Source organism: Phyllobates terribilis, unplaced genomic scaffold (assembly GCF_046119375.1).
Source record: "Phyllobates terribilis strain yellow unplaced genomic scaffold, ASM4611937v1 Scaffold_12__6_contigs__length_324123572, whole genome shotgun sequence".
Classification (NCBI taxonomy): Eukaryota; Metazoa; Chordata; class Amphibia; order Anura; family Dendrobatidae; genus Phyllobates; species Phyllobates terribilis.
In genome coordinates, this window is record NW_027362772.1 from 165,420,220 (window position 1) to 165,444,358 (window position 24,139).

The 24,139-nt window shown below is 47.2% G+C and overlaps 1 protein-coding gene across 1 annotated transcript in view; it reads left to right on the plus strand.

The window, feature by feature from the left end:
- Window positions 1–14,777: 14,777 nt before the first annotated feature.
- The window catches only part of LOC141173171 (leukocyte immunoglobulin-like receptor subfamily A member 5), a 54,819-nt gene continuing 45,457 nt past the window's right edge, over window positions 14,778–24,139 (plus strand). The window contains exons 1-2 of the mRNA XM_073657804.1: window positions 14,778–14,895; window positions 22,404–22,433. Coding sequence (XP_073513905.1) covers window positions 14,862–14,895; window positions 22,404–22,433 — 64 coding nt within the window. The 5' untranslated portion in view covers window positions 14,778–14,861. The remainder of the gene's footprint in view (window positions 14,896–22,403; window positions 22,434–24,139) is intronic.

Consider the following 24,139-nt stretch of genomic DNA (forward strand, 5'->3'; position numbering starts at 1 on the left):
AGCACAGACCTGCCTGATAAAAGTCGTAGGAAATGCTGTAACCTAGTCCTTAAAAGGACTGCAATCACAACTATTCCCTACTCCCAAGCTATCTGTAGATTTGTGCGAAAATTGGCTTGAAATTAACAAGGTATAGCGCACACAGCAACAGCGGTGCCGTCTAACACGCAGCTGCAGCAGTGAGAAAATGGTGGCGACGGGGAAAATGGCTGGGACTTATAGGGCAAGGACATGTGATATACACTGCCAATGACACATGCCCTTGCTTGTGTGAAAAAAAGCACTTCGCTCCGTGTGTGCGCTGCTGATAGGCTGACAGATTGCACCTCCCCACTGTAAATGCGGGAAAGAGAAAAAAAAATGGAGATCTTCATTATTCCTGCAGAGATCCATCCCCTGCCCATCCCCCCGCCCCGCTGTACACTCAAACTGCGTATTAACATTAATTTTCATCATTACTGAGAAAAAATCCAGTTATGATTTTGGTGCACGAACAGTTATCAAACATAACCTCGAACAGCCGAATTTTTTTCAAATCGTTCGTGTTCGCCGAACGGCTCGAACACCGCCCAAAACAGCTCGAATTTGAGATTAGCGAACAGTCCGAGTCGAACAACGCTCATCTCTAGTTGGCAGCATGGCGTAGAACAGCACCGAATGGCAGCAGCGACACCCCAGCCCCGGCGGAGCCAGTGGAGCACCAGGAGGCCGTATACAGCACAGGAGCAGGTAGGAAGGAATCCCCTGCCCGGGCGCTGCAAGAGCCGACCTGCTCCTGGGCCTCTTTCACCAGCACTCCCCGTATTCCGCTATGCCCTCTCTGGAGCAGCTGCTCTGCCCGGAACCTCCACCCCCGGGCGCTGACCCTGAGGATCCTCCTCTCACTGCCCTCCCGGAACCTTCACTCCCGGGCACTGAAACCAGGAACCTTCTTCTTGGTTCCCTCCCGGCGCCTCCACCTCCGGCTCCCGAGTGGGTGTACGGCGCGCCGGTCTTCGATTGGTCCGCCCGATTCGAGGACCAGCAGCCGCGCCTGCTACTTCCGACACCAGCGCCCCCGGTTGCCTACTCCGCTGGAGAGGAGTTTTGCTGGGACAACCAGGGTGGGGACCTGATGGGGTTCCCGTGGGAGACCCAGGCCGAAGCCCTGCGGAGGAAAGAATTCTGCAGGCGGGAGCTCCAGCAGCTGGAGAAGGAGCGGCGCGCTCGGGGGGCGCGCTGTGAGCACCTGGAGGCCCAGAACAAGGCCGTAAAGGCTCAAGTTCGCCAGGCGGAGTCAGCCCACCCCAGCCCCCATGACGAGGGACTCGTGGTGAAGTTCGACCTGAAGGCTGGGTGGGGCTTCATACGGGATACTGACTTCGCGAGGGACATCTTCGTGAACCGGCGGGATGTTGAGCCCGAGCTGGAACAGGGCCATCCCGAGCGGAATCTATACCCTGGTGACTGAGATACCTATACACGTCACCACGGGGAGCGCGGGTGGTACGCCCTGCAAGTGTACCGCGTCATCGAGGACACCCCCCCGCAGGACATACATTATGACCCGGCTGGGTCTGGTAAGAACCAAACATACCCCAGGCGGGGACCCCACTGCTAGGCCAGTTGTTGGGACTAACTGTAAATAGTCACCCGTAAGGGTACCACCAGTTGTTTTATGTATACATAATTACCCATCAGGGAATATAGACTCCAGGCTGGGGACTGTGAACAGCCAGAAACTAATTGTGTAAATAGTTCTGCACTTCTTAAAGTGCACCCTATTGGTTTTATATTAACAACCATTACCTCAGAAGAAAAACCCGTTTGGCGTGGCGGAAGACGTGGTCCAACTCCAGGATCACCTATGCCCTGCAGCCACGCCCAGGCCCTACGTTGAGGGTTTGCGGACGGATTCCTCATGCTGCTACTATTACACCCTGTTACAGAGATATTATTAAGAAGTGCCTTATTGTAACATCCCTGGCGGCGTGCTTGCATAGTGTACCACCTCCCACCATGCAAGACCGCAATCTTACCCATCAGTCCAGCCTGCAAACCTTGCTCCAGTTCATGCTGTGTGCATGTCTCTTGTCTGACTGCTTAGGGTGGCGGCCCGGTTACTTCCTGATTCTTATAGCTGCTGTGGGCGCACTCCTAATGCGTCTCCAGCCTATTGCTGTGAGTCACTGGATATTTAAACCCCCTCCACCCAGAAGGAGGGGCCTGAGCAACACTAACTATCAGTGTGCTCCTTGCCTCTGAGTTGCCAGGTCTTGTCCTGTATCTTGTCTGCTTCTGCCACCCTGGGGGCTGCATACCCAGGCCTGTTATCTCTGACTTCTAGTCTGTTTCCGCCACCCTGGGGGCTGTATACCCAGGCCTGTTATCTGTGACTTCTAGTCCATTTCCGCCACCCTGGGGGCTGTATACCCAGGCTCGTTCCTGTGTCTCGTTGCAGTATCAGTTACTGTCTGAACTGTCTCCTAGCCTGTTACCTGTTTGTCTCTATGTCCTTACCCTCCTATTTCCTGCAGTGTCTGAACCTTCACCTAACTCCAACTCGTTGTCTCTGTACTTCTGTTTGTGAGTTTTGTGTCCACTCGCTACTTCATTGTAAGTACCTTGTGTGTATCTGGTTCTGCTTGTCCCTTTTCCCTTCCTCCGTATCTACCTCCTGTGTTCTAGCCATCTTCCTGTATCTTCCAGTCTGTTCCATGTGAACAGAGCCCTGTCCTCTCTGCCTGAACCTTCAGCCCTGTTCTGCTCTGCTTGCTCTCCGCTCCGGCGGTTTCGCTCTGCTCTGCCTTGCCCACCGCTCCGGCGGTTCCTTTCTGCTCTACCTAGCCCACCGCTCTGGTGGTTCCTCTCTGCTCTGCCTTGTCCACCGCACCTGCGGTTTCGCTCTGCTCTGCCATGTCCACCGCTCCGGCAGTTCCTCTCTGCTCTGCCTTGTCCACCGCTCCGGCGGTTTCGCTCTGCTCTGCCTTGTCCACCGCACCTGAGGTTTTGTTTCACTCTGCTTGCTCACCGCGCCAGTGGTTTCTCTCTGCTCTGCATTTTCCACTGCTCCGGCGGTTCCTCTCTGCTCTGCCTTGTCCACCGCACCTGCGATTTTGCTCTGCTCTGCCTTGTCCACTGCTCTGATGGTTCCTCTCTGCTCTGCCTTGTCCACCGCTCCGGCGGTTTCGCTCTGCTCTGCCTTGTCCACTGCACCTGCGGTTTCGCTCCGCTCTGCTTGCTCACCGCTCCGGCGGTTTCGCTCTGCTCTGCCTTGTCCTCCGCTCCAGCAGTTTCACTTTACTCTGCTTGTCTACCGCATCTCGGCTCTGTTCCTGTCTCCCAGTCTGTACTAGACCCTATCAAGCCTGCGCTCCAACCTGCTAGTACCTGCCTGTCTGCACTCCAGCCATGCTTGCCAGTATCTCCCTGTCTGCATGCCAGCCGTGCTTGTCAGTACCCACCTGTCTGCATACCAGCCATGCTTACCAGTACCCACCTGTCTGCATACCAGCCGTGCTTACCGGTACCCACCTTGTCTGCATACCAGCCGTGCCTGACAATACCCACCTGTCTGTATGCCAGTCTATCCTGCCTGTTCCTGCATTCCCCGGTGTGGGTCAACAGCTGTGACCGGGGTCTGACCTGGAGTAGCACCTGGTCCCTCTGCTCGGTTCCTCCTTGGATCACGGAGTCGACTGAGCCACCGTGCGACCTTGGTCGGATCGGGTTGATACTTAGTTACGCCCCTCCAGGCACTCCTCGGCTCATGGTACAGTGGGATCACTAATCACGCTCACGCCAGTCAGTCCGGGCGTTAGCGTAACACTTATAATGTATGATAAATATAACCTGTAACGTTCAAAGTGATGTGCCTCCCATAAAGGGAAGAAAAGTTTTATAATCTTATATGCGAATGCATTCTTAAAAATTTGCATGTCAATATTATGCCTTGTTTTACTCTGCTCCAGACCGCGGACGTGCTGTGTTTTATCAGGGGGGAGTGTGGCGCCCCTGAGGGTTCATTCGCCGTATAGGTACTGCACCTCACCCAGAGGTGTGGTATCTCCTTCTCTCAGGTAAGGAGGGAGTGCTGCCCGGAGCCCCAACACCTGCATCCAATGCTACACTGCTCCAGGCCAGCTGGTAGGGCAAGACGCAATGTGCTTCCTGCTGAGCCCTGTCCCTGGATGGAGTGGGGGGAACCCAGAGGTAGGGGGAACCAGTAGTGATGTGGGTGGAGGAAGCAGTTTAAGGGAGCACTATAGAGTGAGGTATAAATAGGGAGGACATCTTAGGGTGGCAGGTCAGTAGAGGAGAGCAGTTCAGAAGAACAGCTCAGGACAGTCAGTCCGGGAGCAGAGTCTCATTAGGAGCTCTGCTCCACAAGTAGGGCCCAGTCCTAGAGGCCCAGGAGTGGAGCAGGGGAGTAGGCTCCGATCTAGGAGGGGATTCTAGGGGGTACGGCGAGTGCAGGACGGCACCCGTACGCCCCGAATCTGTCAGAAGACAGAGGGATCGTAGGCCGCAAGAAGGGGACCGGCCCCTGGTCCAGCTGTGTTACTCTACGTCTCGGCTGGGAAAACCGGAGGCTTCTGGCTTATATAGTCAGTTGCCGAAGCCGCATTCTAATCCCTGTGAAGGTCAAGCAGGTCCGGGAACTCCAACGTACAGGAGGGACTTCAGAGCACCCGAGCGGGATTGAGAGTGGGCAGCGCAGGGCAAGAGGGAGAAAGACCCAGCGTGAAGACGGTCTAGCTAGGAACACGAGAAAGTGGGGTTCTGTCAGGTACTCCTAATCTGCCTGAGGAAGTGCTGAACCCCTTCCTGGTGAACGCAGCGCGACGTGGGAGACTGACACCTGTACAGTGCACCAGTGGAACCGTCATAAGAACTGTGAGTAAAGACTCAGATGACTGCACCGTACTGCCTCCGTCCATTATTTCAGCTGTGCCATCTTTCCCCCTGCACTACAACGCCCATCGCAACTTACACCACCTACACTGCCCTGGAGCTAGCTCTACCTGTGGAGAGCCACACCATCCCTGCTGCCGTAACACCAGCTCCAAAGGACTGCTCCGCAGCGACGGCACCCCTCTGGCCGCAATCCACAGGTGGCGTCACGAACACTATTCCAAAAACCCCATATAAATAGAAATCTCCCCTTTTTACTGACCGCCATGGGTCACGGACCGGGCCAGCCACCGTGATAACCCCCGTACCGGCACCCATAGGCCCGGCTTCTGAGTACCCCACGGCCCTGGGGGCGCGTCAAAATCCCACCAACACTACAGAACTGAAGCTTTTGCATGGAAGAATGAGAGAAAATTTCAGGCCGATTTTCAGGACTAATCAACAATTACTGGAAACGCTTAGATGCAGTCTAATATTTTTTACACATTTGTTTGATTTAGTTTCCTGTCTTATTTTAAGACCTATGTGAAAATTCGGTGTAGTTTTAGGTCAAATTTATGGAAAAATGTAAAAAAATTCTCAATGGTTCACAAAATTTCAAGCAACATTGCATAATTTATTGTGGATGTCAGAATGAAGAACCAAGATATGGCGCTGTCTTTGTGACCAAGTGGCAAAGACAGCGCCATTCCCTGGTTCTCCATTCTGGCATCTAAGCTGTGGGATACTCCTGTCATAGGGTCCAATCCCACCTCATCAGGTTGGCCGCAGTCTTTCGCATATTCATCTATACTTCAAGCAGGAGTTGTGCCTCTGTTTGCACAACCGCATCAGGTGAGCAGTTTACTATAGATACTCACCTTTTCAATTTATTAAATCTTATTACGCTTATATAGTGCCACGTTTTATCTCCTTTAGGAAATCTATCACTGTTTATAGGTTTTTGTGGTTAATCTAAAAAGTAAAAAAATCAAACAAAAATAGGATAAAATTTCATAGTAAAACCCCAATTACCAGTGAAATTCTGCAACTAGATGATGTTTCAAAAAAGGAAACTTCTTAATTACGTATGTGCCCTTATATTACAGTTCTCGTGAAATATGTGTGGAAAAAAGGAACAAAACATTTCTATAAACAAGCACAGGTATATGAAAAATTACTGTATATTATTACATATGGATAAATCTCTAGGAAATAATCTGAAGCATTATCAACAACCAAGAGGAATCACCTTGCCCTATGTTATAAAAGTTACTCAAACTTGAAGATTAGTCATAAGGGTCACAGTATACAATTTATTAAAGAAAAAAATATCCCCAATTTTTTCGTTGAACACAAGTCCTTAACCCAGTGTTTTCCTGTTATGATGAATGTGTAATAATGTGAATAATTTAGACGTTGTATAATTTTTATATTATTTTTAGGTCATACAGGAGTATGAGTGATCAATGTTTGGTTAATAAGGGAGGTATAAGTGTTATTCATCCCGCACTAAGCACGTAATATGAGAGATAAATAAATTCTAATAATACGCTAATTAGACCACATTCAGTAGATATTTTATACACCCAACAGATCGTTAGGAGGGGGCCTAAAAAGTGGTCATTTTGATGGAAACATTGCTAAAATGACATGGGAACAGCATGGGGAAGACCCCTGGAAGCATCTCTGACTCCCAGGTCACTGCTGTCAACAACGTTGTCAGAGGTATTACGCCACTTTTATGGACTCACAATAATACATACAAAAATGAATCCAAAATGGATTTTCCTTGGAAATATGTTAAGGAACATCCTTTCCAGGGTAATGACTTATATAAGGCAAAATAAATAACCAAAAACAAAAATCCTCCTCCACACCTTGGGCTCTGTTCACACGTAGCGTTTTGATGCGTTTTTGCACTTTTGCATTGCTTTCAACCGTGAAAAATTCAATCACCGGTAAATATAATTTTAACATTTACTACCTTACCTGGTCATGTGATGTGTGAGACATTATCAGGCACATGCTGTAAATTGCTGAATTAACATGAGTACAGCATAAGGAAGACTCCTGGAAGCATCTCTGCATACCAGGTCACTGCCTAAAACAGTGGTCATCAGAAATGATCGTATATTACTGCGGTATTAATACAGACATTTTTAGCAACGTGACAAATACAGCGGGGAAAAAAAAGTATTTAGTCAGCCACCAATTGTGCAAGTTCTCCCACTTAAATAGATGAGAGAGGCCTGTAATTGACATCATAGTTAGACCTCAACTATGAGAGACAAAATGAGAAAACAAACCCTGAAAATCACATTGTCTGATCTGGAAAGAATTTTTTTTCAAATTTTGTTGGAAAATAAGTATTTGGTCAATTACAAAAGTTCATCTTAATACTTTGTTATATATCCTTTGTTGGCAATGACAGAGGTCAAGCGTTTTCTGTAAGTCTTCACAAGGTTGGCACACACTGTTGCTGGTATGTTGGCCCATTCCTCCATGCAGATCTCCTCTAGAGCAGTGATGTTTTGGGGCTGTCGCTGGGCAACATGGACTTTCAACTCCCTCCAAAGGTTTTCTATAGGGTTTAGATCTAGAAACTTGCTGTCATACCCAGGGTGAGTCAAACAATTTGTAGGAGATTACCCAGCCTACCGGTGTTACCTCAGACTACCCGTAGTGTAGTTCACACTGAACCCACCACACCAGGGGTAGACACTAGGGACCAGGGTAGGTCAGTGACAATAAATGTACCATGTAGATCGACCCGGAGTACTAAAGGTCAGCTCCCTTCCCGCTGGAGGAACTAAAGTGTAAGAGAATAAAAGTGTATGTTATATATAGTTGTAATCGTTAAATAATGCTAGATATATATATTTGCTAAATTTATGGACAATTGGACCACAGGACTAAGTGTGGTCAGGACAATATTGAAAATAGTTAGTAAGTGGTCTTGAAAATAAACCGCAGGCGTGGCTGAAGACCAGGCCCACCGAAAGAGTGCCCTGAAGCCACGCTAAGGGACGATACACAAAGTGGGTTGATACGGTTCCCACCAGCCAAATTTCAATTATCCGAAAAGAAAAGATAATCCCCGGATTGTGGCGTAAAGACTAAGCGCCGCAGTGACTGCTGTATGTTTTTGCTTGGGTTTTTGTAGTTTTTGCCTTTTGAGATTTTGTAAACTGTTTGCAATGTGAATTGTTATTGTTGATTGTTAATTCAAAAGGGTATCCTCAGTCCGGGAGTACTGAAGTTAACTAGGGGGGAATGTGGCACCCCAGGAGTTCGGTTGCCACAATGGCATTGCTTCCCTCACAAGGGGGTGATGCCATGCCTGGAAGCAAGGAGGGGTCCCCTAATCAGGTTTGCTAGCATGCAACACTTTCCTGGCTCCAGACCAGCAAGGGGAGCTCCTCCCCTTAGCAACTGGGATCTGGAGGCAGCGTTAGTTAGTATGAGGAGAGCAGAGAGGAGTTGAAGTCAGGACGTTGACTAGGAAAGACCTAGGGAGTGGAGCTACACGGCAGTTCACCCAAGAAGAGAGAAGCGCAGAAGAACCAGACACCAGAGTCCGAGGTTGTGGGGCACTGAATGCCCAGCAGCAGAAACCAGAGGGCAGGAGACTGCAGGTCTCCTGGCCCCATCAGACGCCCAGAGGCTCAGCAGCACCATAGGGCCCAGCACCGCCACGTGGGAGCGATGCTCCAGGAATGCCCGAGCTGCCTGCCATACGGGTGAGCACAAAGATGTTTTACTCAGGGATGAGGGCCACAGCATAGCTACAAGCAGCAGGGCCAAAGAGATTAGTGCAAAGGGAAGGCCTACAACTTCGCCTGGCGAGGTGGATTCCAAACTTGCTTCCAGGCCGCCCGGACCTCTACTACCAGCTAGTACCCATGCCCCGGTTTTCCTAACCACCGCAAGTAAAGATAAGAGGAAACTGCTATTAAGTTGTGGACTGATTATTGACTGCGCCATCCTCTGCACTACACAGCAACATCTATAAAATCACCACTTCCTGCCCTGGAGCTAAGCTCTGCCTGTGTAGAGCTGAACCAACTCTGCTACATCATCATCGACTCCAAAGGTTCTACACCGCAGCGGCAGCTCCATATAGCCGCATACCACAAGTGGCATCACGAACATTATATAAAAACTATAATCCCCTTTCCCAAATTCCCCTTTTATTGACTGCCCTGGGTCACGGACCGGGTCAGCGCCACTGTGACATCTCCCCTAGCAACGACCGGCCTGGCTACTGAGTACCCCACGGCCCAGGGGGCACATCAAGGGCTCCAGGAAGAGAGAAGGGATCCCAGGGGAACGGCGAGTGCAGAGGCCACCCGTGAGCCCGAATTCACGCTGACGTGGAGGGATCAGGCCGCAGAAGGAGACCAACCCCAAACTAGTGGAGAACAACCAGGCTCAGCTAGCCAACCAGAGGCTGCAGTTGGGCACCCTGCTGTTCACAGGTACCACAGGACCCAGGGTGCATGGATGGACGTCTCCACAAGAGGCCCTCATTACATACAAACACCTCCACCCTTCCACCTCATACCACCAGAGGGAGCCTGTTAGGGATATATATATGGAGGGTGGAGCCAGGCAGTTCAGTCAGAGTTAGGCAGTCAGACAGAGTCAGAGAGTCTGAGAGCGTGCTGACGCTGAGAGCAGCGAAGACGCAGCACGTCTGCTGCTGTGTTCTGAGGGCCCCAAGTGTGGGCGACGGTGAAGAGGAGAGGAGAGAGGAGTTGAGGGGGCAGAGGAGCATCATAGGCTCACCCCGAATATACAAACCGGACACCGTTTCCGCGCCTACAGTGTCCTTTATACCCAGTAGGGATCACCAGCATACAAGGAGGACTACAAGTCCCTGGCCGACCTGAAGCTAAACCCTTAACAGGACCAGGAACCACGAAGGCCCCAGCATTACCAGGTATAGTGGTTGCCAGCAGAAGGTCCTACTACCAAGCGACAGGTGAAGGAACAGCACGACACATAAGCTAGACCCAGTTGCAGGCTGGCCAGGAGCATACAGAGAGGCAGATGCGGACCAGGAGGCTTTATACCCGCTCACTGGGGAGAAGTCCTGAAGTGCACCCATCCTATTGAGTACCCTGGAGCGTACCTGACATCGGCACCAGTAAAGGTATTGAAGCGAATCCCCTGTCTCTGTCAGTTACTCCTGCTGCGCCATTCCGCCTGCACTACAGGTCCCAGCATCACCACCCACCATCAAACTCTACCCTGTTCTGAGGCCCGCTCCACCTGTGGGAAGCCGTTCCATCCCAGCTGACTTATCAACTGCCTCAGAGGTCTGCAGCAGCGAGGGTACAAATTACCAGAAACCGCAGGTGGCATCACGATCGAACTATAAACCCCCTATAAACTTTCCCCCCTTTTAGTTGACCGCCCTGGGCCACGGACCGGGCCAGCCACTGTGACATATCCCTTTCCCCCAGCATCTATCGGCCCGGACTCCGAGTACCCCATTGCCCTTGGGGCGTGACAGCAGCATTTTCAAGGTGTTGCAGCCAAAATCCACAATTACATCGCCGAAAAGGTGGCCGCATAGGGTCCAGGGGACTGAGAGCACGTCGTCCGACATGGCCCGAGGCCACTGGCTTGGGACACTGATTGTGAGGTGCAGGGCAGGAGGGTGAGAGCCAGCGCAGTGAGACAACCAGGAAAGGTACAAAGAACGGGTTCCCGTTTAAGTACTCCTGAGATACCTGAGAGATTGCTGGACCCCTACCACGGAGGACACAGGATGACGTGGGTGCCGTTAAACACTGGTAACTGTAACCTGGAATCTTGAATAACTGTGAGTAAAACCTGAAGACTGCACCCCACTGTGTCCTTGAATAATTGCTGCACCATCACCAGCCCTGCACTACACAGCACCAACAACATCTACCTCTTTATTCATCTACACTGCCCTGGAGCTAAGCTCTGCCTGTCGAGAGCTGAACCAACTCTGCTGCGTCACCATCAGCTCCAGTGAACCTGCACCGCAGCGGCGGCTCCATATAGCCGCATACCATAGGTGGCGTCACGAACATTATCTCTAAAAACTTTATTCCCCTTTTACTTTCCCTTTGATTGACCGCCCTGGGTCACGGACCGGGTCACTGCCACTGTGACATCCCCCAGCATCGACCGGCCCGTCTACCGAGTACCCCACGGCCCAGGGGGCGAGTCAATAACATAAGAGTAAATGCTGGCCACTTTTGTCCTGGTGAGATCCTCTTTAAGGGCTGTCAAACAGTCGCAAATCATGCACACGGGAGTCATTCAAACATATCACCGAGTACGCTGAAGATACTCGCCCGAGTATACTCACCGAATCGGTTAACTGAACATATTCGCTCATCACTAGATACCACTCCATATTCTCATTGAAGAAAGAATCCAGCATTCATTAAGTTGCAGAAAAAAAATTAAATTTTTTAGCAAAGCAATCCAAAAACAGTGACGTTTCGGTCTAAAGGACCTTTTTCAGACTAAGGGGTACAATAAACAAACAGAAAAAAGTTACAATCTTACAAATCCGAGTATATGTTACTGTGAAATATACAATTAAACTTAGAGTAATATAAACATAATAATGGTTGAAGCCACCTTATATGCGGTGAAAAACAACATGTAGGCACCAGGCACACCAGCGCAAATCCTATTGGCATGAACCCATATTTCCCACAGTACTGTTACATGCAGTGTACTATATGCAATCTGGTAAGTGCATCTTCATGTCACACTCGGTTGTCTTCTGTTAGAGGTCAGTTAGTTTGTATCCACCCTGTGGCTCATCTTAACTTCTTTTTTTTCCATCATGTTTCTATCAAGTGACTGACACATGGTACCTCTCATCATGGTCTAAATCTTCAGCTCCCTCTTGTGGATTTGTCCGTCACTATCTCACAGTTATTATCTACTAAGTGGCACCATGGCTGTCTATTGCATTTAAGACTCTAACAGACCCTTTTCTAAATCCCCATCTATGCTACTATATACTAGGGGCACTTTTTCCTTTTTCAGTGATCCTTATAAGAATTACTTTCTGTACATACCCATTGGAATGCTGCGTGCATTTTTTCAGAGACCCATACATATTGTTAGTCATTTTTTTTGCCATATTCAATTTCTGCAAACATGATATGAACTCTTATACAGATGTTTGATTTGTGCAAGTTTTCCTATGTTGTTTTTGACCTCATATAAGGTGGTTTCAACCATTATTATGTATATATTACTGTAAATTTCATTTTTTTTTTTCACCCTTTCCAGTGACTCAGTGACTTACTGAGCCCCTCTTTTTGCATAGGATGTTCGCAGACATATATGTTCACCTGCCGTAGTTGGTTTTATATTCTTGTCCCTCATTTTTGAAGTTTTTAATGAGGTATAATAAAAGGTGTGTTTTATCATCGCCGTTTACATATAGAGTGTAGTCGGTGAATTTGATGGACCCATACTCTGCACCGCCTCCTCGGATCCACAATGACTGGTACATTTTTCCAAATTCTAGGGACAGCACCCAATTAAAAGGGACATGGTCAGTTTGATTAAATGACAATTTATTAAAGGGCATATCTGCAGGTAGGAGAAATATAATATGCAGGTAGAAGAATATTATATGGACATCTACCGAACAATATGTATGTGCTCCCAGGTTTGACCTTTATTAGTGTGCTTTTATAGGGTTATCAATCATACAGGCCCTTCACTAGTGTCTTTAATTTGGAAAAGATGGTTAAAAAACGCATTTCATAGTGATTGGATATGCATATCATATGGATGGCATACAGTTGCCATGCAAGAAAATAATTGCACAATAATTGTACTCACATTACATACGGGAATACCATACAGATTTCACACTTCCCACTAATCTGGATAAGAATGGAACCTATTTTTTCTACTCTAGTATGAGCATACTTTAAAATTGTATTTTTTATTGTTTATTGTTGCCTAGGACACCAGCAATCGGAGAACGCACGGTTCGGGCCTGTTGCACAACAATGCCACTAGTTATAATTATCAATCAAGCGATAAGGTCTGCCCCAAAAATTCAGGTAGTTGGGAGGTGCATGCTTCTGAAAAACAATTTTGAGACAAATACATGAAGTGTGAAATAAATCTCTTGCTTGAGCTAATCTTCGGGTACTATGGTACCAAAGGTTTTAGTCACTGTGAGCACTTACTACCATACCTCCCAACAGTCCCAAATCTAGCAAAACAGTACACATTGTGAGGGATGTCCCAATGGTCAGAGTTATGTCCCAACTTTAACTCTGTTTCCACAGAACCAGTAATTTGATGAATCTGTTAGGGTCAGAACAGTGATGTTGTCTGGTTTGCTGGTTCAGACTTTGCAGTAATTATTCAGATCCTTCTCCAACACATGGCCTTCGTGGAGGGTCCGGCACCTGTCATTTGTTTGTGACGCGCCCCCTGGGCCTGTGCTGTGTAGGGGATACCCGGAGCCGGATCGCTGGGGGGTTGTAGTCCTCCGTGGCTGTGACCCGGTCCGTGCCCAGGGCGGTCAAACCAGTGGCAGTCTGGGTGTGATAACAAATGTCCGACTACGCCACCCGTGGATTGCGGTCAGTGGGGACCGCCGCTGCGCTGCAGACCGCTGAGGCTGTTGTTGTAAGAGCAGCCAAGTATGGGATAACTCCCCACGGGAGAAGTATTGCCTCAGGGCAGCTAGTGTGGATGATGGGAGTGATGGTGTGAGCGTCCCAGTGCTAATGGTGCTGGTGCGGCGATGAAACACAGAGACGTGTGGTGCAGTTCAGGGTCTTTACTGATGGTATAACGCAGACCCTCCCGGGAGTACTGGTTAGCAGTAGGGGCCTGGTCAGTCTGTAAGCAAGTAGGATCTCCCCTGGCCAGGTGGAGTTGTAGGCCTCCCCGACTATCTGCACTCTTTCCTGGCTACCTTGCTCTATGCGGGTAGAACTAGCCCACGTCCCTGAGTATACCGTGTGGTGCTCACCCGTATGGCCGGTGACTTGGGGCCTTCCGTTAGCCTCCGCTTCACGATGGCGGTGCTGGTCCCTTGCTTGTGACCGTGCCTCCGGGCTTCTATGGCCAAAGGACATGGAATCCCCTGCCGGTTGGATTCTGCTGCTGGACCTGGATGTCCCCACAGCCTCGGACTCCGTGTCCGGGTTTAGTGTCTTCAGCCAAGGCGAGCTATCTAGCTTCCAGCCTCTGGCACTTGCTCCTGCTCCTACAGAGCTCCTGTTGTCACTTTCCCTGTGTCTGCTGTCCTCCAGACCTGACTGCGTCTCTGTCTGGGACTTCACTTCTAATCCCGCCCCAGACCCAGTTTATATAGGGCAAATTCTTCCCCACCCAGGTCTGGGTGGGCGGTGTTGCATGCTTAGGGCTCCTGACCAGAGAAACCTCCCACTTGCTCCCAGACATAATATTTCTATTACTGTGGCAACCAGACCCCTGGGGTGCCACATTTGCGCTCTCTTCATACATACATTCTTTGCGTTTCTTGAATTCTGGTCCTCCACAGGATTCAAACTCACAACCTCTTGTATGGCAGGCAGAAGCTTTGGCTTGAGCCTCGGGCTGCACTGTTTATGCACTTATCATGTCAGTGAACATCGTCGTCATCATTATTTATGCATACAATAACCCATGCCTCTCTCAGTTCACTATATTATATTCTCACTAGGGGCAGTGATTTTATGAGCTCTTTAAGGCTCTTTTGCCCAGGTATAATTACATTTTATGCACTCTCTAAAGTAACATGCCTCACTTTCTCTAAAATGAGGGCATCACAACTTGAGGGTGGAAAGAACATTTATTTATAGATGTGAGACATTTTCGGTGTATTATAAAACAACAAGAACAGGAACTGTAAATTCAAAGTGGTGATTTTCTCTTTTTATTTGGAGAACTTCTCTCATTCTTCTCTGGCATCTTCAAAGGGTTCCTCTGATTTCTGTTTCTCGTACATGATGTCTTCAAATTTCTTCACAACATATATATGTAAGTAGAAGCTTGTCTTATAAATAATAGGATATGTTTAAATCAATCTGCACACAGTAGATTGAGCAGCATAACGATCATATAGATTGTTATTATATTCCATTGTTTTGTTATTGTAATAATATGTCTTTTTGTTGGATTGTACAATTGTCTTTTTTTATTTTGTCTTTGTTTGTGCATTTGGCATATATAGCAGGGAACCTCCTTCTGGTGTATACACTGTTTTACCCAATAGTCAAATGTATGTTAATAGACTATTTTTGCCAAACGGTCATCCTGCAAAATTACACCTTTTTCAGCAGTTTTTTTTCTAAATTATAACTAATAATGCATTTCATTAACACCTTTACAACCATATAACCTAAATATTCATGATATGGGCATAGGGGGAGGGTCGGGCAGGGTCAGGCACTCCAATTGTTGCATATCTGGCAAATGTTGATTGTGTTATACAGGCAAACAATGGGAAGACAGTAAGTTATTTTACAATGGAAATACAACAATTCGGCTACATAGGATATATACACTTAGGTCCATATACAGTATATTTGGACAGAGAGAACATTTTTCTAATTTTGGTTCTAGACATTACCACAATGAATTTTAAACAAAACAATTCAGATGCAGTTGAAGTTCAGACTTTCGGCTTTCATTTGAGGGTATCCACATTAAAATTGGATGAAGGGTTTAGGAGTTTCAGCTCCTTAACATGTGCCACCCTGTTTTTAAAGGGACCAAAAGTAATTGGACAATTGACTCCAAGGCTATTTCATGGACAGGTGTGGGCTATCCCTTCATTATGTCATTCTCAATTAAGCAGATAAAAGGCCTGGAGTTGATTTGAGGTGTGGTGCTTGCATTTGGAAGGTTTTCCTGTGAAGTAAACATGCGGTCAAAGGAGCTCTCCATGCAGGTGAAAGAAGCCATCCTTAAGCAGCAAAAACAGAAAAAAAACATCCGAGAAATTGCTACAATATTAGGAGTGGCAAAATCTACAGTTTGGTACATCCTGAGAAAGAAAGCACTGGTGAACTCATCAATGCAAAAAGACCTGGGCGCCCACGGAAGACAACAGTGGTGGATGATCGCAGAATAATCTCCATGGTGAAGAGAAACCCCTTCACAAGTGCCAACCAAGTGAACAACACTCTCCAGGAGGTAGGCGTATCAATATCCAAATCTACCATAAAGAGAAAACTGCATGAAAGTAACTACAGAGGGTTCACTGCACGGTGCAAGCCACTCATAAGCATCAAGAATAAAAAGGCTAGACTGGACTTTGCTAAAAAACATCTAAAAAAGGCAGCACAGTTCTAGAAGAACATTCTTTTGACAGATGAAACCAAGATCAACCTCTACAAGAATGATGGAAAGCGAAAAGTATGGCGAAGGCGTGGTACAGTTCATGATCCAAAGCATACCACATCATCTGTAAAACACGGCGGAGGCAGTGTGATGGCTTGGGCATGCATGGCTGCCAGTGGCACTGGGTCACTATTGTTTACTGATGATGTGACACAGGACAGAAGCAGCCGAATGAATTCTGATGTATTCAGAGCCATACTGTGTGCTCAGATCCAGCCAAATGCAGCCAAACTGATTGGTCGCTGTTTCATACTACAGATGGACAATAACCCAAAACATAAAGCCAAAGCAACCCAGGAGTTTATTAAAGCAAAGAAGTGGAATATTCTTGAATGGCCAAGTCAGTCACCTGATCTCAACCCAATTGAGCATGCATTTCACTTCTTAAAGACTAAACTTCAAACAGAAAGGCCCATAAACAAACAGCAACAGAAAACCACCGCAGTGAAGGCCTGGCAGAGCATCAAAAAGGAGGAAACACAGCGTCTGGTGATGTCCATGAGTTCAAGACTTCAGGCAGTCATTGCCAACAAAGGGTTTTCAACCAAGTACTAGAAATGAACATTTTATTTACAATTATTTAATCTGTCCAATTACTTTTGGTCCCTTTAAAAACAGGGTGACACATGTTAAGGAGCTGAAACTCCTAAACCCTTCATCCAATTTTAATGTGGATACCCTCAAATGAAAGCTGAAAGTCTGAACTTCAACTGCATCTGAATTGTTTCGTTTAAAATTCATTGTGGTAATGTCTAGAACCAAAATTAGAAAAATGTTGTCTCTGTCCAAATATATATGGACCTAACTGTAGCCTATGTGTGCGCCACACAGCAGCTTTACACTTCTCCTCATCACAAGATGTAAGTGCTCTTTTTCCAATATTGGTCATATTATGGATTACTTAAAGAGACAGACACTAGAGGAACTGGGAGGCATATACAATTACTTATAAGTTATATTACTACTTGCTATTGTGGTCCTCCATTTTGGTTACTCTGCTCTTAATTTGTTTTTATGTTATTTATCTAATGAATTTAAACAAAATATGACTTTTGTGCACTATTTTTTGTGTTTTGGTATATAGAAGTAACACATCTTGTAGGATACTCACTCACATATAGCTCAGCATTGACACCACCACTGATCTTGGTTAAGTATCCAACTATGAAACAACCCAATATCTTCAGGCTTCCTCCACCAAACTTGACAGTTCCTTCAATTTCTCGATCTGTTAGTCCCTTTTTCAGTTGTTTCTTCCAGACCCGTTTGCACCCATAAGATCCTAGTCTGTTGAGTTTTTTTCTCATCTCTCCAAATCACCCGTTTCCAATCTTCTACTGTCCACTTTTCGTACTTTTTTGCAAACTCGAGACGATGCTTCTTATGACGATAGTGAAGTCGAGGCTTCTTCACCTTTTTTTGGGCCACAGTGCTTGCATGGACTTCTGTGATCCCACTTTTACGAAGCATATGAGCCACCTCCACTGCCATGTTTGTCTGATAGACTTTGTGATGAGCTGGTTTGTTGATTCCTATATTTTGCCTGGACGCCCACCTCTTAGCTTTTGAATGGATGGTTGGACTTCATTTTGTATTCTTCCAACTGTCATGGCACTCAAATTATGCAGTTTGGTAATTTTCTTGGCCGGGAGACACGCTATCGGTGAACTGGATGATGCCGTTTCTCTTTTCTTGGGAAATGTTCTTCATGTTTGCTCCTTAATTCGAACCAGTGACCTTTCGCTTGGGAATCTACCTAATAATACATTGAGCTATTAGAGAATGTGAAAACAGGTTGTATTTTGCAGTAAACTGGAAGAAAAAGATTTTTACACCACCAGGAGCAAAAATTAGTCAAATTCATGTATGAGCTAGCCAAGATAATTGTCTATAAAATGATGGTAGTCTCACGTTTGAAACAGTAGTGGATGGTGAGATACAGAGCCTAGAATCAAAAGTTCAAAACATTGTTACCCTTTTGCTCATCAGTGTATTTCCTTCTGAAACGGGTGGCACTTTCAAGGTTTTATCTTCAGCTCCGACAGGGACTCTTTTATCCTCGGCAAAGGGTACGAATCTCGGACAATGCAGGACCATTGGAATCAACTTCACAGTATCTAACCTTGTGAGGTTTTCCTGCATCACGTAAAATCATGCCATTTCCTTCTCGGGAGTCAACCGCAGGCTTGTTCCACTGAAATTAAGGCATTTCTCCAACACAAGTCCCTGGTGCTGTCGTTGGTGTGCAGGCTACTAGCAAGTCCTGGCATCACTTCTCCCGTCCATTGGAATTCAACCTTCACTTCCACTTCTTCCAAAGTTGTAAGGACCCGGACCGTCATAGTGAGCACAGTCTGGCCATGTGGCAAGGTCATGGCAGTAGTAGCAGGTACCACTACTTCTTCTAGGGCCTGAGAGGTGACTGGCGACCTCTGAAATTGACTGGCCCGGATCAGCAGCTGGAATACTCTTCTGCTAGGGCATTGCTGTGCTGCTTGTCTCTAGTCGCTCACTCTCTGGCCATCCACCAACAACAGCCCTACTTCCTTTGGGACATTCATCCCCAATGTGACTATTAACCCATTCCAGATGGTGCCCTTCACCATCTCGATACCCTTCTTCCCTTTATTCCGTCTACATACTGTAATGCACACGCCCGGGCTGAGCGGCATGTGCGTGTGATTCCACTGGACCGTGCCGGAGAGTGAATGCTTGGAGGGGCGTAACTAGGTATTCACCCGATCCGACCAGGGTCATACGACGGCATACGACGCCAGTGCACCAAGGAGGAACCGAGCAGAGGGACCAGGTGCTACTCCAGGACAGACCCCGGACACGGCTGTTGACCCACACAGGGGAATACAGGAACAGACTGGTTAGGCTGGCGCACAGACTGGTGGGTATAGGCAGGCACGACTGGTATGCAGGCAGGCGGGTATGCAGGCAGGGGGGTACAGGCAAGCACAGCTAGAGTGCAGACAGGGAGGCACTAGCAGGTAGGAACACAGGCGGGATAGGACCCAGTACACACTGGGACTCAGGAACAGAACCACAGATGTGGCGGACAAACACAGCAGAGTGAGGCCGCCCAGAGAGGTGAGCGAGAGCAGGGCAGGATGAGACCGCCTGGAGCGGTGAGCAAGAGTAGAGCAGGACAAGACCGCCTGGAGCAGTGAGCAAGAGGTCAGAGCAGAGCGAGACAGCCGGGGCAGTGAGCAAAGGAGTCAGAGCGGAGCGAGACTGCCGGAGCAGTGAGCAAAGGAGTCAGAGCGGAGCGAGACTGCCGGAGCAGTGCGCAAAGGAGTCAGAGCGGAGCGAGACTGCCGGAGCAGTGAGCAAAGGAGTCAGAGCGGAGCGAGACTGCCGGAGCAGAGAGCAAAGGAGTCAGAGCGGAGCGAGACTGCCGTAGCAGAGAGCAAAGGAGTCAGAGCGGAGCGAGACTGCCGGAGCAGAGAGCAAAGGAGTCAGAGCGGAGCGAGACTGCCGGAGCAGTGAGCAAAGGAGTCAGAGCGGAGCGAGACTGCCGGAGCAGTGAGCAAAGGAGTCAGAGCGGAGCGAGACTGCCGGAGCAGTGAGAAAAGGAGTCAGAGCGGAGCGAGACTGCCGGAGCAGTGAGCAAAGGAGTCAGAGCGGAGCGAGACTGCCGGAGCAGTGAGCAAAGGAGTCAGAGCGGAGCGAGACTGCCGGAGCAGTGAGCAAAGGAGTCAGAGCGGAGCGAGACTGCCGGAGCAGTGAGCAAAGGAGTCAGAGTGGAGCGAGACTGCCGGAGCAGTGAGCAAAGGAGTCAGAGCGGGGGGACAAGGCTCTGTTCACACGGAACAGACAGGAAGGGAAAGGCAGAGCCAGATACCCACAGGGTACTTGCAGTGAAGTAGCGAGTGGACCACAAACTCACAAACGGGAGTACAGAGACAACAAGCAGGAGTTAGGTACAAGTTCAGACTCTGCAGAAAAAGGAAAGGAACGGACATAGAGGCAAAACAGGTAAAGGATAGGAGAGAGTTCAGACTGGAACTGAGTGTACGGAGGAGACCGACACTGCAGCGGGATACAGGAGCGGATCTGGGAATACGGCCCCCAGAGAGGCGGGACGAACAGGCAAGGAGTGTGTTCAGACTGGCCTGGAAATACAGCCTCCAGGAAGGCGGAACGAACAGGCAAGGAACGTGTACAGACTGCAGGTTAGGGTACACAGATAGGACACAGTACAGACATGGGAACAGAAACTGCAAGACAGGTAACATAGACAGGACCTGGCATGTCAGAGACAAAAGCCAACTGACAGGGCAAGATGCTCAGGCAGGGATTGATTGGAGCAGCTGGGTTAAATACCAGGTGACAGACAGCAATAGGCTGAGGACGCACAAGGGGTGTGACCCACAGCAGGTACAAAAAGCAGGAAGTGATCGGGCGCCGCCCTTAAGCAGCAGAAACAGACACAAACAGACACAAACAGACAGCATGGAGGGAAGCCAGAGAGACATTCTGGACTGGAGATCAAGTGCGCGCTCTTGCACAGTGGGAGATGGACCACTATGCAAGGACGCCGCCAGGTATGTTACACATACCTGTATGTCCATCCACACCATCTCTGCTCCTGGGATAGGTAACTTGTTTGCAGCCATCAGTCGAATGGTTGAGCCCCTTCAATCCGGTGACATTTGGGAATCACTGACTGAAATAAGCTTCTAGCATGGTAGTAACCTGTGACACAATATCCATCAGATAACGAATAATCTGTCCATTCAGCTCAGCCCACGTAGTGGGACTCTCGGAGTTGATGTCTTTGGAGCTTTCAGGCCTCTTGCAGTAGGACCTGGCCACCACAATGTGCAGGGAGCACACTGCTGGGCACCTCAGTTTAATGGTCTCCCCCATTTGTGATTGTTTTTGGTTTGGCAGTCCCTTGACAGGTGTCCCATTCCTCCACAGGTCCAACAATCAATTCTGCGCTTGTCTGGTTGGCATGTAGACCGGAATTGTTGCCCTCCATGAGGTGGGTACTTCCTTTCTGGTCACTGTTCATACTGGGGTGCGGAGTTTGATTCTGGCATAGTTTTTCTTAGACTCAATAGCTTCCCCCTGATTTCTCTCATCTCCTGCCATAATTCACAGACCCAGTCTGGTTCAGCATTGGGAGCCCAAAAGGTGGTTGCTTCATGGCTTTGGACCATACCCACCACATTCCGGGCCTCCTGCTCGCGTACTCGGGCTTCAGCCTTAACCTCAAGGAAGCTCATGTTTGTAGCGCAGAGGTTCTTTCAGGGCCTGCCTTAAATAGGTGTTTCTTATGTGTTTTCTAAAGATTATTTGATTGATTTGCAAGATTAAATTCCATCAGTCAGGTCATTCCAGCTCTAGCCGTTGGGCTTGCGAATCTCTTACCTTCTGCGATCCTCAAGGTGGTTTTTGATTTAATGGTCTGGCGCACCACTTAAATATTTCACATTAAAAAGTTATGCAACATTTTCATATCTCGGAGATAAGATTATAATGTTGTCTTGCCGTTCTGTAATATTGTGATGAAATGCTCTACTTATGCTGATCAGTAAACTAAACTGTGAAGGATCTATCCTTGTATTTTGCTTCACTTCCAAAAGTAGTTTTGTAATATTATTCGGGACTTAGAAATTATGAGAAGGTTGGGGGTCTGACACAGAGCACATCTCCAATTAGCTGAACTCCTCACCGGCAGGAGACAGATTTAAGTGGTGTAGGGGAACACATTGTTTAATGGCTGCTGCCAAGTACTGATGTTTATTTCCTATGTAAGCAAATAAGAGGTAAGGGCCAGTACCTAGCAGTGGCCACAAAGCGTGTGTGTTTCACCCCTTACATTACTTTTACTGTATCTGCTGTAAATATTTCAGATGATAGGTGAATGGGCCTGATGTCAGACCCTCATCGATCTCATATTGATGACCTACAGTGTAATAAAAATAGATCATCAATCATCAACCCCTTTAAATGCTGTTCCCACAATGTGGTTGAGTAACGTGTGTTTTTTTGGTCATTTATTTAGTCTGTGGTTTTCTTGCATGTTAAATTACAATGTTGTTTGCATTTTTTTTATTTATGCTTTTGGTTTAAACTACAACATTTGCTGGTATCTCTTTTTAATTGAACATATTTTACCTTTTTAGATATGTTACCAGCATTACAGTTAGCTTGGGGTGAGTACATGTAATCTTTTCATTTTTGTTATTAATGAACAAATGTCAATGTTTAAGTAATATATACACTACTCGACATTGAAATTGTAACACCAAGAAGAGGCGTGGAATTATGGAAATCACGAGGTGGAGACTTGTTACTGATTTGCAAATGATGGAAAAATAGAAACAAAATTTTCTAAACATATGTATTAACTCAGTATTGAGTATGAACGCCTCTTGCAGAAATCCCCACACCTACATCCATATGGTTATTAATGGTTGTCTGAGGAATGTTCTCTCACGCTGAATGCACTTGGGAAAATCATCAAGATCTGCTGCTGGCAGCTCCTGAGTAATCACCGACCAATGAAGTCTCAGATGTGCTCGATGGGAGACAAGTCCGGAAACGCTGCAGCCATGGTAGCGCGTTCAGACCACAAAGACACCTCACAGTAGCACAGCAACAGCCATACTGGCATTGATGTGTTGAAAATGACTCTTTGGACACTTTTGGACACTCCACTCCTGAGGGTTTCGTCTTCTGTGATAGTACATCAACAGGTGACACTTAGCCCTTTAAATGCTATGATTAGTACACTACTGCACTATAAGTCATATTTCATTATAATTAAATTCCATCGTTTTCTAGTTGTAAAGAAACAGAACATTTATAGGACAAAAGTAAAAAGAAATAAAAGTAAAAAAAATTAAACAAACTTTAAAAAAATAAATAAATAAAATATACAGCTAAAACAACACAAATACATGATTTAAAATACATTTTTTAAATTAAAAGTGCATTTATTTTCTTTATTCTTTATTCTAAGAAACAAAAAATCTTGATCTTTAGAACGGTGGTCTGGAGCTAAATTTTTTTTTACTTCTAAAGGCAATACAGTTCCCTCTCTACTCAATCTAATGGCTTTATTTTTTTCACTACTTCATCTTTCATTATACTTCATTTGAGAATCGCAGTGCATTCAAGGATAGTGAAACAAGTCGTCATTAGGGGGCAACGGCTCCGGTCACAGCCACAGCCTCTGCTCCCTCATTGAAATGAAGCTTCATCAATGATGCTTGTTTCAGGGGCTGGGCTAGTCCCTGCGCTACTGACCACACTTTTCAATTCCGACATATGCTCAGGAGATTCCTGTCACCATGCAATATGCACAGTGACACTGCTCTCTTGTTGGCTCTGATCAGAAGTAATGAGCCGGCAAGAGAGCGCACTGTCAATGTGCATTGTAAGAAGAATACTGGCATGCATGAAATGCACAGACCAGCACTCCACCAGTAAGTAATGTCATTTGCATAAGCGACTCTGGTCTCTGTATGCTAGGTATTCTCCATACAACCTTCACTGACATAGCGCTCTCTTGCCGGCTCATTACTACTGATCACAGCCAGCAACTGAGTGCATAGTGCACAGTGACAGGAATTTCCTGAGCATTCATCAGAAATAAAAACCGATGCATGCTCAGAAGAGCAGGGACTAGCCCAGTCACTGAAACGGGAGCTACTGATGAAGCTTCATTTCAGGGAGAGGCCGAGGATGGGACAGTGACCTCCACCCCCTAATAACAACACATTTGACTATCTCATCATGCACTCTCATTCTCAAACATAGTGTCATGAATGAGGAAGTAGTAGAAAAAATAAATAATTCAATTAGATACAGTAGAGAGGGAATGGTAGGGAATTTTTAATTAAAGCATATTATAAAA